Consider the following 15,322-nt stretch of genomic DNA (forward strand, 5'->3'; position numbering starts at 1 on the left):
GGGCAGGGCCGGGGCAGGGCCGGGGCCGGAGGGTTCGGAGCCGGTCCCGCCCCCGCGCTGAGCGGCGGCTGCGGCCGCCAATGGAGCGCGGGCGGCGGGCGCGCTCCCCCCGCCCCGGCGGCGCGCACGGGGGCGCGGCCCCGGCGCATGGAGGCGATGCCCTGCCAGAACCAGCGCCTCGGCCCGCGGCCGCAGGAGGAGCCGCCGCCGGCCGCCACGGCCACGGCGGGCGGCGGCTCCCGGCTGATCCGCTTCGCGGAGCCCAGCGAGGACAGCGGCTGCCCCAGCCCGGACAGCAGCAGCAGCAGCAGCAACGGGGTGGTGGCGGCGCCGCCGGTCCCCGCGGGGGAGGGCGGCGCGCCGGCCATCGGGCCGCAGCTGAAGCTGCTGCCCATGAACGACCAGCTGCGGGAGCTGCAGACCATCATCAGGGACAAGTGAGCGCCGCGGGGCGGGCGGCACCGCGGGTGCGGGGCAGCGCGGGCTGGGGAGGAGCCGGGGAGGCTGCGGGGGAATCGCCGCCGGTCGCCCCTCCGTCCATCCCTGCCTCCCTCCCTCCCTGCTCAGGGAGCCGCAGCCCCGTCGAGCCGCTCTCGGCCGTACCCCGGTGCCGGCTCCCTGCTCGGCGCGGCCGCCGCAGGGATGCGCAGCCCGTGGGGTCCCGGCGCGGCCGCGCTATCCCCGCCGGGGCCGGGGGCCGATCCCGGGGGGCCATCGCGGGGCCGGGGGCCGATCCCGGGGCCGGCGGGACGCTCCTGTGCCGGGTTGAGCGCCGGGCCGGCGGCGCGGCCATGTCTGGTGACGCGGGGGCTGGGCTGGGCTGGGCAGGGCAGAGGGCGGGCAGCGCTCCCGGGGGTCCCCTGCCCACCCCGCCTCGGGGCCGCCGGGCACTGGGGCAGCGGCTCGGCGGGTCTCGAACCCCCTCACAGATCTTTGCCCTCCCTGATGTGAGGTTTTTGCTCATCTCTGCGCCGTGGGCGGCTCGGAGCTCGCGTGCCACATCATCATCCCACGGAGCGTGCGGTACAAAGGAGTGTAAAGCCCTGGAGGAAGGAGGCTGTACCTTAGTGGTCACTCCGGCGGGCCCGACAGGAGCTGGGCTCGTTCCCGCTGTCCGGATATTGTGTATCCTACCCGCGGGACGGGGCGTGGAGCCGTTCCCGGGCTCTGGCTGTAGGGAGATGTGAGCACGGTGTTCCACAGCACATCTCGGGTGGTGAACACATGGTATGTCTGTAGCTTTGATTGTTCAGCACTTGGAAGGTGGTATTGTAAGGTATTAAATTTAGTATGCAATATAAGACAAATATAAGTAGCATCCGTCTATTAAAAGCATAATTTACCACCTCTGATGCAAGAACCATCAGCAAAAAGGTGTGAAATCAAGTTTATCAATAGAGTGATCAGATTCTGAATAAAACCTCTTCCTGCAACGCATTGGCTTTGTAACATCTGCAATAACTAACTCATTGCACAGACACTGCTTGTCCCTGTGCTTTGTATCTGTCCATCTGCATAGTCTACGTTTTGATATTTTCTGCTTCTTGAGGCTTACTTTATAGCTAACAGTAATACAGTTTTTAATGCCAAACTCTCTCAAGGAAACAATACCTCCATTAATTTTATTAGCTTACCTGAGCTTTGCTACCTTAAACTAGTTGTGGTTTGGGATTTTTTTGTCAGGTTTTGTTTGTTTGTTTTTTGGTTGGTTGGGTTTTGGCTTTTTTTTCCCCTTAATTTTCAAAGTGTTGTGGAAAAGCATAATCTCCTGGCAGGCAGGAGCACCCACAGGTAGTCTTTGTGTAAGGATGGCACTTGTGGCAAGACCACACAGAAGATCTCTGCAGGTGAGAACGGTGGCCTGGCAGCTTCCCTGCAAAGCAGAGAGGGAAGCTGTAAGTGGGCTAAGCAGAGAAAGAGAGGAAATCCAGACTAGGCTTGGTGATGGCCTGTAAAAGGTTTTGAGGTTAGTGAAAAGGAAATAGCATACAGGCAAATACTAACAATGTAGTTACTGTACTTAGTTATTATTATTTTGTTGTAAGCAGATTTTGAACTCTTGCAAGTCCATTTAATAGGTTTCTGGTTATAGTGAGCTTATCCAGAAACCAGCAGCTGCAATTTTAACTTGGAAGACATTTTCTTAGAGTTGCATCAGCTTCATTGTACAAGACTTTGGTAAGAGAAAGTCTAGAATAAGGCTTGTAAATAATGAATTACTCAGAGCAGCTACAGCAGTCGCAGACTGTACTTTATTCTGCCCTGGCAGTGGGGATGTAACTGTCTCTTCCAAGCTCCCTTCCCAGCCAGTGAGGAAAACTGGACAGCAGCCTGCTCAGAAAGGCAGGTGTAGACTTTGTAGGTAAGGACAATAGGGAACCATTATTTTTGTGTTCTGTTCCAGAAATTCAGCTGCATCTCATTAAATAAGAGACCTCAGACTGGCTTATTTTAGTCCCTGTCATTCAGAAAAATGCTGGAACATGCCTAGCTGTGAAGGGGAGAGGCTTTTTTGGGCACTATTTATTAACCTTTCCCTGGGCAGGTGCAATCTGCCTTAAGAAAACTCCGTAGCCACTGTAGCATTTAAACCAAGTACTGAAAGAAACTTTTCCTCAGAAGTACCCTGGTTGTGAATTGCCAGCTAAAGAAAAACCTTCATTTGGCTGGTCATCATGTCCTGTGGGGTTCAGAGACACCTGGGTCCATGATTTAGCCTGGTAGACTAAAATGACCATGTATTTCTTTTACTTCCTTAAAATGAACAAGAACTTGGTCTGTGTGCTGGAGTTGGAGAGATGGGTAGATCACCTCAACTTGCCTGGGTTTGCTCAATTTTCCTCAGGCTTGTCACTTTTCCATCCAGTGAATGCTTAACGGGGGCAGATGCCTTTTTACACTGTGTGCTGGATATGAATCTCGAGTGCTCTAATGAGGTGTGAACTGATGCATTTAAGTATTGAACGTTCTGGAACAAACAGTTACAGCCTCTTCCCAAGGAGGGAATTATCTCAAAGTGATTTCTGGCCTTACAGATGAGAACCAGGGATCTGGAAGCTGAAATGAGTTGTTCAGCAATGTGTTTATGTCGAAGCAAACTCATTAGTTCAGGTTGGTAGTGTCATTTTAACTCCTAATTTAACAATAGACATGATTTAAATCCAGATATTTAAAGGTTCTTGTGTCTGTTAGGTGAGATCATTCTGTTGTTCTCTGCTAAGGCTTCTCACTCCCTAGGGAACAGTGATACCATAGAAATGCAGATGGCAAAGCAGTGGGACACACAGTCCTGGCTGCTGCACAGAGCAGAATGATTCAGGAGTGTATAATTCACCTGGGATGAGTAAAGCTGACTGCTGCAGCAGGGAGGGTGGGATCCCTTTCACATCCCACCCCCAGCCTAGGCACTGAAAAAATTAAATACTGAAGGATGTTAAGTACTGAAGTACTACAGGTAGAACATGGACCTGTTTCTCAGCTACATCATCTCCCTGAATGCCATCAGTGTGTCCAGTGCCTTCGGTTTTCTTAAAAAGGCCTTTTACAAATTCTGTGTAGAGAAGGGGTTTTTTCCAGCCTTACCATCACAGTGAGAAGCTGGAGTTAGAGAAGCCCCCAAGCCTGCAGCCCTGTCCATGCTTGTAACTAAGGACCGAGTGCTAAAGCGGGAAGAAACCCTGCAGTTACCTTGCAAATCCAAAACCCATTTCTTCTCTCAAGACAGGCAGGTGACTGCAACTGTACATCAGCCTTGCTCCCAGGCCTTCAGAAACAAACTGAAATGACTTTATATTGTTACCACAAAGCTCCCGTTGTTAGCTGCCTGCGTCATGTTGGGATTTAATGCCTCATCTTTTTAGATGCTGTCTTGTTACTCCATCAAGAAGCTGAAACAGTTTCTAGTCTGCCATGGATCGTTACTTTCTATACTTCTGTCTGGTATTTCAGGGGAACAGTTATAGTGTTTTCACAGAAGGCTTTTTTTCTGCTTGTAGGATGTGGGTCTTGAAATGTGGTCCCGGCTTTGCAGCTGCCCATGTACACAAGGTCTTTCATTTTCAGTATAACTATTCTCATTTTTATGCAATGTGGTTTTCTGTTGTCCTCCCCATCTCAAAAACCAGGCATGATAAGGATGTTCAGTGAACTGGGCATAAAACCATCTGTGTCATTGCAAGGACAGAGTAGTTAGTTTAAAGCCTGTAATAATCTGTATTAATAACTCAGAGTATCCACCCTAAATATATATCACTTTATTGTAGACTTGTCTTGCCACCCATTTTTGAGATTCAGGTAGATTTTCTGAAATGCCATAGTCTGGGAGAACCTAGATGTGCCACTTTGCTACATTCCTTTTTTAAAAAATACTTACACACCATAGATGGAAATATGAATCCTATCAAAAATCTTAATAAAAGTAGTTCTTATAATTGTAGGGGTTTGGGGTTGTTTTCCACAGTTTTAGGGGTCTTTTTGAGTATTACCTGGTTAGTGTCAAAGTGGCAGAAAGTTAGGAATATTCTGTTGTTACCAGAAAGAAGGAAAAAAATAAAAGCAAACAGTGTTTTTAGTAGTGTGTTATTAGTACAAGCAAAGAAAATAGATTAGGCTGACACTCTTTTTAAACCTCGTTTTTTCAGTGTGGCTCAGTGACCAATTCCCAGGCAATGAGCAGACAAACCTCTTGCCTTTCACTCATGTGAGTGAGATGTGATGTGATGTGTGATGTGATGTGAGATGTCACAGAACCTTGGGGATTAAATGCAGAACTCTCTTTCTGGTGTTAAGGAGACCTGCAGAGTATCACAGTTTGACAGTGAGAGAGGGGTTTTCCTGCTGTGATTAATACAACAGTTCATTTCAAAGGACCTGTCTGCCATGTGACTGCTGTGTCTGAGTGTTTTGAAGGTGAGTGTCCTGCAAGCCTGAGCTCTTGATTGGAAACATGTCCTACTCTCATGGAGTGAGAGTTGGTCTTGTCATGGGAGGCAAGGTGTTAAAATCTGCTTCTAAATTTCAGGCTTTTAACCTTTCATTCTACCTGCTGAAGGGGCCAAAAGCCAAACAGTCATATGAGTAAAGGGTTGTACCCAGGCTAATCAGAGGCAGAGAGGTGTTTTAATGGAAATGCTTGTTAATCCCTGCTCACTTTAATCTCAGGTTCACTGATCTGTTCACATTGTGAGTGAGTTCCAGATAAGATAGGATATGTCCCCTGCTTATCTGGTGTGTTGTCAGTCTCAGGGCTGGGATCTGCACTGTCATTGTCCATGATTTCTAAACTGAAGTTCTTCTTGCTCAGGGCTGCAGGGAATGCACCAGATTGGTGCACATCTGAGCCTGGGAGGTGTTTTGGAACTGAGCTGGAATGGCAGTACAATGGAAAACCTACAGAACATCATCCCTATGTGTTCATGCTTTAATTGCTACTGGGACAGAGCAGCAGTAAGAGCCAAACCCTGGGTTTTACTCACTGCATCCCAGTGCCTGCCACCAAACAGGAAACCCATGATGCAGAATCTCTGGGATAAATTTTGTATACAGTAGGAGATTTTTCTCTGAACTGCCTTAGGATATATTGCCCTTGAATTAATATTATATTTAATCAATGTTTGTAAAGTTATTCCCCAATTTAAAAAATAAATTATTACTTTTTTCAGGAAATCCAGTAGAGGAGACTTCGTATTTTCTGCTGATCGTCTGGTAGGTGAAGAATGTCTTCTTCTTGACATTGCACTTGGTAACTCTTCCATTAAAAAGGTCTTTCAGGACAGAATAATGATGGTGTGAGAGCAACTTTCCTAACCAAAGCAAATTGCTATTTGACTTCTGTCCCTTCTATAGGGACTTCTGTTCTCTGTTTCATCTCAGTGGATTCCAGAAACCATGTTATTATCAGACACAGCTACATGAGGACAGGGAGCATTAGAAATAAGAGACTGTTTATAAACAGATGCACAGAGGCTAGAGATAATTGAGTTTACTTTGAAACAGCACTTTTGATCTTGTGAACAGAGCAGTACAATTTCTTACAGCCTAGATGTTAACAATGGCTTGCACACAGAAGTGCCTCCTGGCACTTGTTGTGTCTTAGATTAGTAGCTTGGGGTGCATCCACATAGAGAATTTGTTTTTAGCCATATGGTAGTTACTATCAGGGACAAAGCAGCTGCAAGTTTTTAGTAAGAACAAAGACTGTTGGGAATGCAGCCTTTTTCTCATTGAAATTACATGCTTAAAGAAAACCACAGCACTTGCTACCACACCTATACTTCCTTGGATGCAAGAGGGTGTTTGCTTTTTGCAAATCCACTCTCACTAACAGAGAGTCCAAAGACCATTCAGTTCCCAGTGCCATTTGCCACAGCAGGCTGGTTCCCTGTGACAAGCCCAGTCTTAATCCAGGCCTTATCCAGGCTTGCTCAGGGCTTAGGTGTGACCACAACGCAGGATTGTGACTGCAGTGCTTTTTGTCTTTGTGGCTTTCCACTTTCACCCCCCCTGCATTCCCCTTCTTGAGAAAGTTTCCTGCATTCCAGTAGCTTATTGTGAGGGATTAGTGTGAAGGACCTCTCCCAGGCACCTTCTCACTCTACATGGATGTCCTGAAGAGCTCACTGATTTTTTTAATTTTTTTCCCCCCATCATTGCTAGAAACTGCAGCTTCCAGGCAGTGAGTTCAGGCCCTTGTACCAGCATCTTTCACGGCTGGGCAGCAAAGCTGGGGAGCTGCTCTTCACAGAAACACCTCTGTGTGCTGGTCCTGCAGCTCTTTGCTGAAGAACCTGCTGGTCTGTTTTCCATTTTTTTTTTAGGAAGAATTTTACACGGAACAATATGTAGGAGTCTCACTTTCTGTGTGTTATTCCTAGGTGTGGCAAAGAACAGTCACAACTTCATGAGGGACAGGGTTTCTACTAAACTTAGCAAAGTACAAGTATAGTTATGACTTGCCGTGTTTTCCACCCAATGAGCAAACGGAGCTTAATGGCAAAACTCAAAACATGAAGAGAAGAAACGTGTGTGGGATTGTAGGGGAAAAAAATACACCTTGCTGCAGAGAGAAAATGAGAATGCAATTAAGCTTGGTATTAGCTTGGCAGCTGTTAGTGGCAGTGTCCCATAAGATCACCATAAGGAGAGGCCTTAAGGAAGGATTCTAAAGCTGATAGATTTCTGGCAGTTTGTTCCTAGTGTAAGAGGATGATACAAAGGAAACATTCAAAGATACTTGTGAGCAAAAGCAGTTACCACGTGGTGGTTTATCAGGGCGTGTCTGAAAGCCACTGCCAGGGCTGGGATCCTGAAGCTGAAAGATGTGGGATTAAAGTTATGAGGATGAGGACAATCCATCGGGTGTTTGTGAAGGAAGCAAGCCTCTGGCATGGGAAACAACGAGTCATTATGACTTGTGGTGGGACAGGTAGAACTCAGGACGGGTGGAGGGACTGGCAGACAGCTCCTCCCAGTGCAGGAGGCTCACACTGATCCCAGCACCCACACATTGTGCAGGCACTGAATTGATGTCACCTCAGGTCACAGGTACACCAGTGCTCTGCAGCAGAAAGCAGATTTTGGGGTGTGACTGGAAGCCTGAGGCTGAGGAATGAATTAGTTTCTCAGCCCTACCATCACTCCCTGTTATAACACTGAGCAGGTCCCTTTCTGCCCGCCTGCCTCTTTCAGGGGAGGATAGTTCCAAAGGGGTTTGAAATGCTGAGCTGCAAGGAGCTGTACAGATAGAGAGCATGGCTGACAGCCCTGCTGTCCTGCCTCCTTTCAGCTTCCAAGTAAAGTGACACAGAATGGGTTAGATCCCCTAGGAGTCACTATGATTTTGGAAATGAGGTGATGCATGGCTGTCCCATAAAAAAGTTAGCCTGCTGTGTGCCCACAGATGGGGGAACATCATAATGGTCACTCCAGAATTTATTTACATTCCAGTTTCTTGACCTTTAAACGCTTCATCTTTTTCCAAGTTGCAGGCAGGCAGGAGAGTTGTAACAAGCAACTGCCGAGATCACAGAGACCTGTTGGGGTGGCTCTGAAAGAGCTCCTGTTTTCCCAGTTTGATGTGGTTGGAGCAGCACCACCTCCCGCTGCACCCTGACTGATTCCTTATTTAGTTAAGTTTAGCTCCCCTTTAAATGAGAGCACTGTCACCTGCTTGTTAGAGTTGCCTATATCCAGATTTCTCTGTTCCTGGAATCTGAGGAACTGGTCAAACCTGATTTCTTCCCTGGTATTTGTGGTGAGACTTCATTCACATGCTTAATTGGCTGAGAAAAGATAGATTTCACTAACATTTTCATATCCTTGAAATGTTTATGTGGTAGTTGGCTAAAGCTCCTTGGACCCTCCATTAACTCTTGTTTTTGCTGACAGCTCTAGCAGATCTTGTACTAATGAAGGTTCAAAGCAAACAGTATTTCCCTTTGTTTACTGCAAAGGCCCTGGGGTAAATCCTAAATGTACAACTCTAACAAATGAGCACGTTGACATATAATTCCATATATCAGCATTAAATGCTTAATCTAAACCTTCAGCATAACTCTGGAAGCCTTGACAGTTTAAGCAGGCCTACCAGAAATTAACATCCCTTTTAGCTTTGTTTTTGTTTCCCAATTAAAAATAGACTTTATTTTTCTTATTGATAACTTTAATTAACGGTTTTAATTTCTGGTCACATTCTTTTACCTTGGGACCTAAACTTTGCTTTCCTGTTTCACGTGAGGCCATAATAATACCTGGTTTAGCTTCCAAGCAATGGCAACCACCTCTCTGGGAGAGGAACAGGGCTGCTGGTTCTTGGGGCTAGAGAGAAAAGAGATGGAAATTAATCCCTGAGCATGGAGGTGGCAGAAAGCACAGTGCAAAAAGAAGTGTTTTATCAACACTGACAAGTTCACGGAAGAATCCTTCCAGCCCCTGTGTAAAACACTGATATGTGTAGGAAGATCAAGGAGATTATTTGACTATAAGACCTCCACTGCTTTACTCTAAACTTTTGGCAGATGATGTAGAATGTTAACCCTGTCAGCAAAACAGGAGTATGAAAAAAAGTGTTTCTTCCAAACCTGGCTCAAAAGTTGGGGATTTTTTTGTGTGAATTAACTTTAAAAAATAAAATAAAATTGGGTACAGATGTCCTGGAAACTGCCCACCACCTCTGAGTAAGGCTGCCACAAACCCAGCTCTAGGAAAAAAAGTTGGACTAAAATGACTAAAAAAATCTCCAAAGAGGGATTATAAACTTAAGGGACCATCTCTCATTTCTAGCAGAGGCTGCCTGTGTGCCAGGAACTGGGGCAGAATGGAAAACCAGAAAAAACCTTCCAGCCTGCCATGCCCTGTTTCAGGGATGGGAAGTGCCTGAGGGGAGCAGTACAGCTGCTCCATCCCAGGAGCAGTCCCCTCACTTCTGCCATCCTACAGGGACTTTGGAATAACTAGGCTCAGCTCTGGCTCAGCTGTAGCTCTCCTGGAGCAGTTCTGGCCTACAAATCTTTGGCTCGTGAACAGAGAGAAATTTAACATTTTTAATACCCAGAGCATGTTTCAGGGGCAATCATGATGAAGATATTTTGGGAACTTTGCCTGGGGTGCAGCTGCAGGGCAGCCCCAGGAGAGGACTGGGGGGTTTGTGGCCACTGGAGGGGTGTGTGACTCATGAGCTGCACCTCCACCTAAACCATCCAACAGTGGGGGTGGTTGGCAGAGCATCCCACAGTACCCACAGCTGGCAGGTGCCAGGAGAAGGTGATAAAGAGATTTCTAGATCTGCTGACTTGTCTTTGGGCACTCAGTGGTGTGTTTACATTGCTGCAGCAATGTAAAAATGGCTGTTCTGGCAGCCCCACTGCAGGTTAGTCCTGGAAATACAGATGTGAAAATAGACCTCAGAGCTCAACTGGGGGGGAACTGAGGGGGGAAATTTTCCCTTTCCCTCACTAGTATTTCCTATCAGCAAATGAAGTTACATCGGTGCCTCATTCATCTGTTGAGAAAACTTTGTCTGTGATGTCTAGGCCTGCCAGATATAAATAAAGTCAGTTTTATGATTGCTGATGAATCCCCCTTTCCCCCAAATTGATTTTGCAATGCCTTCATTTGATCTGTGGGCAAAATGTAGGCATCACCACAGAAAGGTCTCTAAATTCAGTCCCTAACTACTATTAAAAAGACCCTTCTAGATCCTTTGGGCTGTTAGGTGTTCATCTAGTGCTTTTAAAAACTGCTAACATGGACTATCTTATGTCCATACATTACAAATCCCTTTGAGCTCACCCATCTCTTTGGTTCCACAGATCAGACTGGTGGTTGAAGAGGGACTGAATCAACTGCCCTACACAGAATGTACTGTGACCACTCCAACAGGTACGTGGGAAAGGACTCCTCCCCTGGGCACGACAAGAAGTGGAAGTGTAACTAATATAAAAAATACAGAACTGTTACAGGAATCATGTAATATCTCTAGGTGGAGGGCACTCACAGGATCATAGAATCCAACTCCCTGCTCCCCACAGCACTGCCTAAAACTGAACCCTGTGACATCCAGATGCTGCTTGAACTCTGACGGGCTCAGTGCCCTGACCACCTCCCTGGGGAGCCTGAAACAGTTCACCATGCAGGCAGAGCACAGTCCCTTCTGTTATGCAAACAGCTAGAAGGTGTAACAGCACAACTGAGCAGAACATACAGTCACATGATTGGCATTTCAATAAGTTTTAAATTGGTCTTTCAAAACTGTCATGACAACGTGCCAGTGTGGTGCAAGATGAGTTTACTTGCCCACACCACAACCTTGAATTAAAACTGAGGACATTTCACATGCCCATTAAAGGAAAAGTACTTGGCATAAGCAGTTTTGCCTTGTCAGCCTAAATCTGTCCCTGCAGCTGGGGCCAGCTTGGAGTGATGATGAGCAGGAAATGAAAAGTGGCTGTGTTGGCACTAGAGGAAACCCTGGCAGTAACTGTGGTTTGCTCCCCTGAGCTGTGAAGATCCATAAGTTGTGTACATAAGGCAGCTGCTGAGAGCATCACAAGTCAGTGGGAACTGAGTGTGTGGTGTGACCCACAGCACACCTGTAAGACATGCACCAGGTGAGTCCTGTTCCCCTGAGAATTCCATTTGCAGTTCTGCAGGGAGACATTGTCTTAGTTTAACAAGATTACAATTTAGAAATTAAAAGAGACTTAAAGTGGAAGTGTGGAAAAGGAAAAGAAACAGCTTTTTATTAACAAAATATGAATAAACAACAAATGCTATAATCAAAAACTTTGAGAAGAAACAACAAAATCCCAAATCCCCCAGGTGGGAAGTCTCATGTGCACACCATTGCCCCTTTTTTCTTTCAGTGATCAAGTGGCACTGTAGGATCATATTTCAGTTGTGACTGTCACCTGCAGCACTGGGGGATGCACTGCTCACCTTTCTTTTGCATAGTGTCCTTTATTTAAAATAGTCACCAGATCCCTGAGCTATCAGACACACACCTGACGGGATCTCTGCTGTAAACACACACCTGGCAGGATCCCTGCTGTAAACACACATCTGATGGAATCCCTGCTATAAACACACACCTGACAGGGTCCCTGCTGTGCTGCTGTTCTGACATGACTTTCAATGATAAAAAGAGCACAAGTTCTTTACCAGTTGGGTTTTGGCCCTGTTCCCATTGCTTGCTGGAGGGCTGCAGGGTCTGGGGTGCAGGTTGGTTGTGCCACCCATGCAGACCCCTTGGTGTTGTCCCCTGGGTATTTGCAGGATCTTGGTTACTTTCCTACCGAGGTCACATCACACGGTGTCCCCAAAGGGGTGTCCAGAGGGGGCAGAAGGGAACTGCCACTGAGCCCTGGTTTCTTTCCTCACAGGACACAAGTACGAAGGAGTCCGATTTGAAAAGGGAAACTGCGGGGTCAGCATCATGAGGAGTGGTAGGTACTGCTGGTGTTACAGGAGTGGGAATTAAACACTTTGGAAACCTGTAAGAACTTCCTTGCAAAAAATGTGCAACAATATTTCTCTACAGCAAAGGTTTACCCAAAGCTGCCAGTTGTTCTTTCTTGGATATCCTTGATCACAAATGTCCAGGAGTATCTTTCATTAACTTTTTAGGCAACAAATGGCTGCAACAGATTTCCTCTGGCCTCTTCTCCTCCCTGTGAGGGGCCAACTGCCCTCTCCTGGTTCCCACTGCCCACTCCTGCCCAGAGCCAGGGCCCCACTCCAGCCACGCCCCGTGGTGGCAGAGTTATTTCCCAGTGCTGTGCAAACCTTGGGATCTGTGCTGTCAAATCCATTGGCCCCACAGCTCCTGCCCCACACTCTGCACCGGGGGGGCTCCAGGCAGAGCTCACGGATGTTCCCCAAACCCCACACGCTGGTTCTGCCACTGCCAGCTCTGCCCTCTGAGAGCTCAGCACTGCTGTGTGGGAACAACAACAGCCAGGGGCTCGGGAACACCAACACCCAGAGCTCAGGAACACCAACACCTCAGGAACACCAACATCCAGGGCTCAGGAACACCAACACCTCAGGAACACCAACACCCAGAGCTCAGGAACACCAACATCCAGAGCTCAGGAACACCGAGGAGATTCAGTTTTCTGTCTCAGCACAGAAAAAAGGAAAAGAACTTCAAGTGTTTTTAGAACTGAGGACAAACAATCTCCCTTTAGAGCTGTTCCCAGAGGAGCAGAGGAGGGACTGTCCCTGTCCCTGCAGCGGGGCTGTTTCAGCAGTGGTGGGACTGTCCCTGTCCCTGCAGTGGGGCTGTTTCTCAGCCTGTAACCCTTTGCTGTTGGGGCCTGTGCTCTCCCTGCAGGAGAGGCCATGGAACAAGGCCTCCGGGACTGCTGCCGCTCCATCCGCATCGGGAAGATCCTGATCCAGAGCGACGAGGAGACCCAGCGAGCCAAGGTGTACTACGCCAAGTTCCCTCCAGACATCTACAGGAGGAAAGTGCTGCTGATGTACCCAATCCTGAGTGAGTGTCTGCCACCTTTAGGGACAGTCAGACTCCTCGGAACGGGGAGGGCCTGAATGAAAGGAAACCCTCCAAATTTCAGGGGCTTGGATGAGGTTTTCTGCTTGGTTTAGGTGACAGAGCAGGGAATTATCAGGCTGTGCCAGGACACACATCAGTCAGCTGCACCAGTGGGAATGCAAAGCAAATCCTTTGGCCATGGCGGTGTTTGGGAGAAAGGCTGAAGATTAAGACTTGGTATAAATTGATTTTTTTTAAATTTTGCCATGAGACAAGATTCAAACAGTATTTTTCTTACAGTATTAAAAAACATTTTTGGATCAATATTATAATCTGAGAAGTAAATTACTTTAAAATTAAATCCAGTTAATACTGACAAAAAAACCCTACTCTAATAAGGAGTTTGTTGGGATGAGGTAATTTTTCCAGTCTAAGTTCCTTCATTAGGAGTGCAACGTTTTCTGGTTAACACATGCAGAGGTGATGGCTTTCCAGTGGGAAAGGACAGAATCACAATTCAGTCACACACCAACATTACCACAGGTATTCTCAGACATGTTCCTCATCCAGGGGAAAACCCCACACAATGTGTCCCTCTGTCCCCTGCAGGCACTGGGAACACTGTCATCGAGGCTGTCAAGGTGCTGGTGGAACACGGGGTCCAGCCCAGTGTCATCATCCTGCTCAGCCTGTTCTCCACACCCCACGGTGAGTCAGGGCTGTGGGGGGCACAGGGGTGTCCTGGGGAGGTGACATCAGTCCCACGTGTGACACAATGGGGCAGAGCTGAGCCTCTGCCACAGCCCAGTCCCATCACTGCCCAGAGCAGAGGGGGTTGGGGGTTTTATGGCTGAATTGTAAAACAGAGCCGTGGTGTGGGCAGTGAGTGGGGCAGCAGAAAGGAAAGGGCCTGTCATGCCGAATGGGAAAGGATTCCTAAAAGCAGGATTTTGCAGCACTGCCAGGTCCATGAAGGGCTTCCGTGGCTCCCAGAGCAATGGCAGTAGCCCATGGAATGGGATGGGTAGGTCCAGCACCAAAAGGATACCAGTTCTGCCAGGAGTGGGAGGTGAATGGAGCTACAGAACAGTCCTGTCTGCACGGTAGAGATGTTACCTGGGAAAAGGGGATCTAAACCAGGGACATCTGCCTTTGGGAAGTACGAAAATGGGCCTCCTGTGTTTTAGAAACAGCCATGGCAGAAATCACTACCAAAACACTGAGCTGGACTGCAGGGACTTATTCCTGGCAGCCTGGAACCACTTCAGTCATTAGGTGGGGAGTACACATGTACCGGAAAGGAAAGGAAAATCCAAAGAAGAGACCCCCAAAAAAGCAATCCCCTGCAGTCAGGAAGTTTTCTTCACAGACATTAGCTAAGGCAGGAACAGGAAGTGGAGACAGGAGCACAGAGCCTGCCTCACCTTCAGAGTGCTGCTGATCCTGATTTGGCATGTGCTGAAGCACTGTAGTCATTATTGCCTTTGCTTTTTCTTCAAAGGTGCCAAATCCATCATCCAGGAATTCCCAGAAATCACCATTTTAACTACAGAAGTGCATCCTGTTGCACCAACACACTTTGGACAGAAGTATTTTGGAACAGACTGACAATCTCAGAACAACTGGATGTGACTCTATGACATTACAAGAGGTTTTTTCTATGTTTTATTATTGTTGAGTTGTCAAGGGCATGTTTGGGAACCTTTCTGGCCAAAGGGGGAAGTACTTGACTTAGGTGAGTTCTGGCCTGAACAGGGATCAAAGCACTCTGGTTACACGGCCAAGCATCTCCATGTTGGGGTTGTTAAACTGCCACACTCTGCTTTAACTTATTTATTCTTCTCTCTCCTGTCTGTGGCTGCCTGCAGAGCAAATAAACCCACTAAATCCCACCAGAGCCTCCTTCATTTCTGGGGTCACTGTCCATCACTCCAGGTCAGCCAGTACAGCCACTCCCAATGCCTCCAAAACTAGGGGTGCACTGGGACCTCAGTGTCCTTCTGAGCAGCCACAGGGAATTTTTGGCAGAATTTTTGGTCTTCAGCTGGTGGCTGAGAACCAGAGGAATTTTGCTCTGTGTACATTATTTTCAAATAGTAAAACATCCCCAGTTGTCTGGCTCAATGGTCCTGAATAAAGAAGCTTCCTAGTGCAGCAGACATACCCTGGAAAACTGGGAATCAGGGGTGGGAGCAGCAGTGCCTGTGGAAATTCTATGCATACAGTACTTGGGAGTTTTAGGAGTCAAAACTTGTGGCTGGATTGGTCTCACCAACCCTTTTAAATGAGGAAAACCACAGCAATAAGCTGGGACTCCATTTCCAGTTCTGT

General features: G+C 47.6%; 1 protein-coding gene across 2 annotated transcripts; it reads left to right on the forward strand.

Annotated features, from left to right (window-relative positions):
- The first annotated feature begins 132 nt into the window (after positions 1 to 132).
- On the forward strand, positions 133 to 14,883 carry UPRT (uracil phosphoribosyltransferase homolog). 2 transcript variants are annotated; one of them, XM_064670226.1, is made up of 8 exons: positions 133 to 437; positions 5,661 to 5,703; positions 10,308 to 10,377; positions 11,877 to 11,939; positions 12,830 to 12,991; positions 13,105 to 13,228; positions 13,601 to 13,699; positions 14,493 to 14,883. In XM_064670226.1, exons 1-8 carry the CDS (start codon positions 148 to 150, stop codon positions 14,629 to 14,631), a joined length of 990 nt encoding a protein of 329 aa, XP_064526296.1. In that variant the 5' UTR covers positions 133 to 147; the 3' UTR covers positions 14,632 to 14,883. The 2 variants fall into 2 exon arrangements, with proteins under 2 accessions (XP_064526296.1, XP_064526297.1); XM_064670227.1 differs by lacking the exon at positions 13,105 to 13,228.
- Positions 14,884 to 15,322: the final 439 nt, after the last annotated feature.

The sequence above is a fragment of the Pseudopipra pipra genome, chromosome 13 (assembly GCF_036250125.1).
Source record: "Pseudopipra pipra isolate bDixPip1 chromosome 13, bDixPip1.hap1, whole genome shotgun sequence".
Taxonomy (NCBI): Eukaryota; Metazoa; Chordata; class Aves; order Passeriformes; family Pipridae; genus Pseudopipra; species Pseudopipra pipra.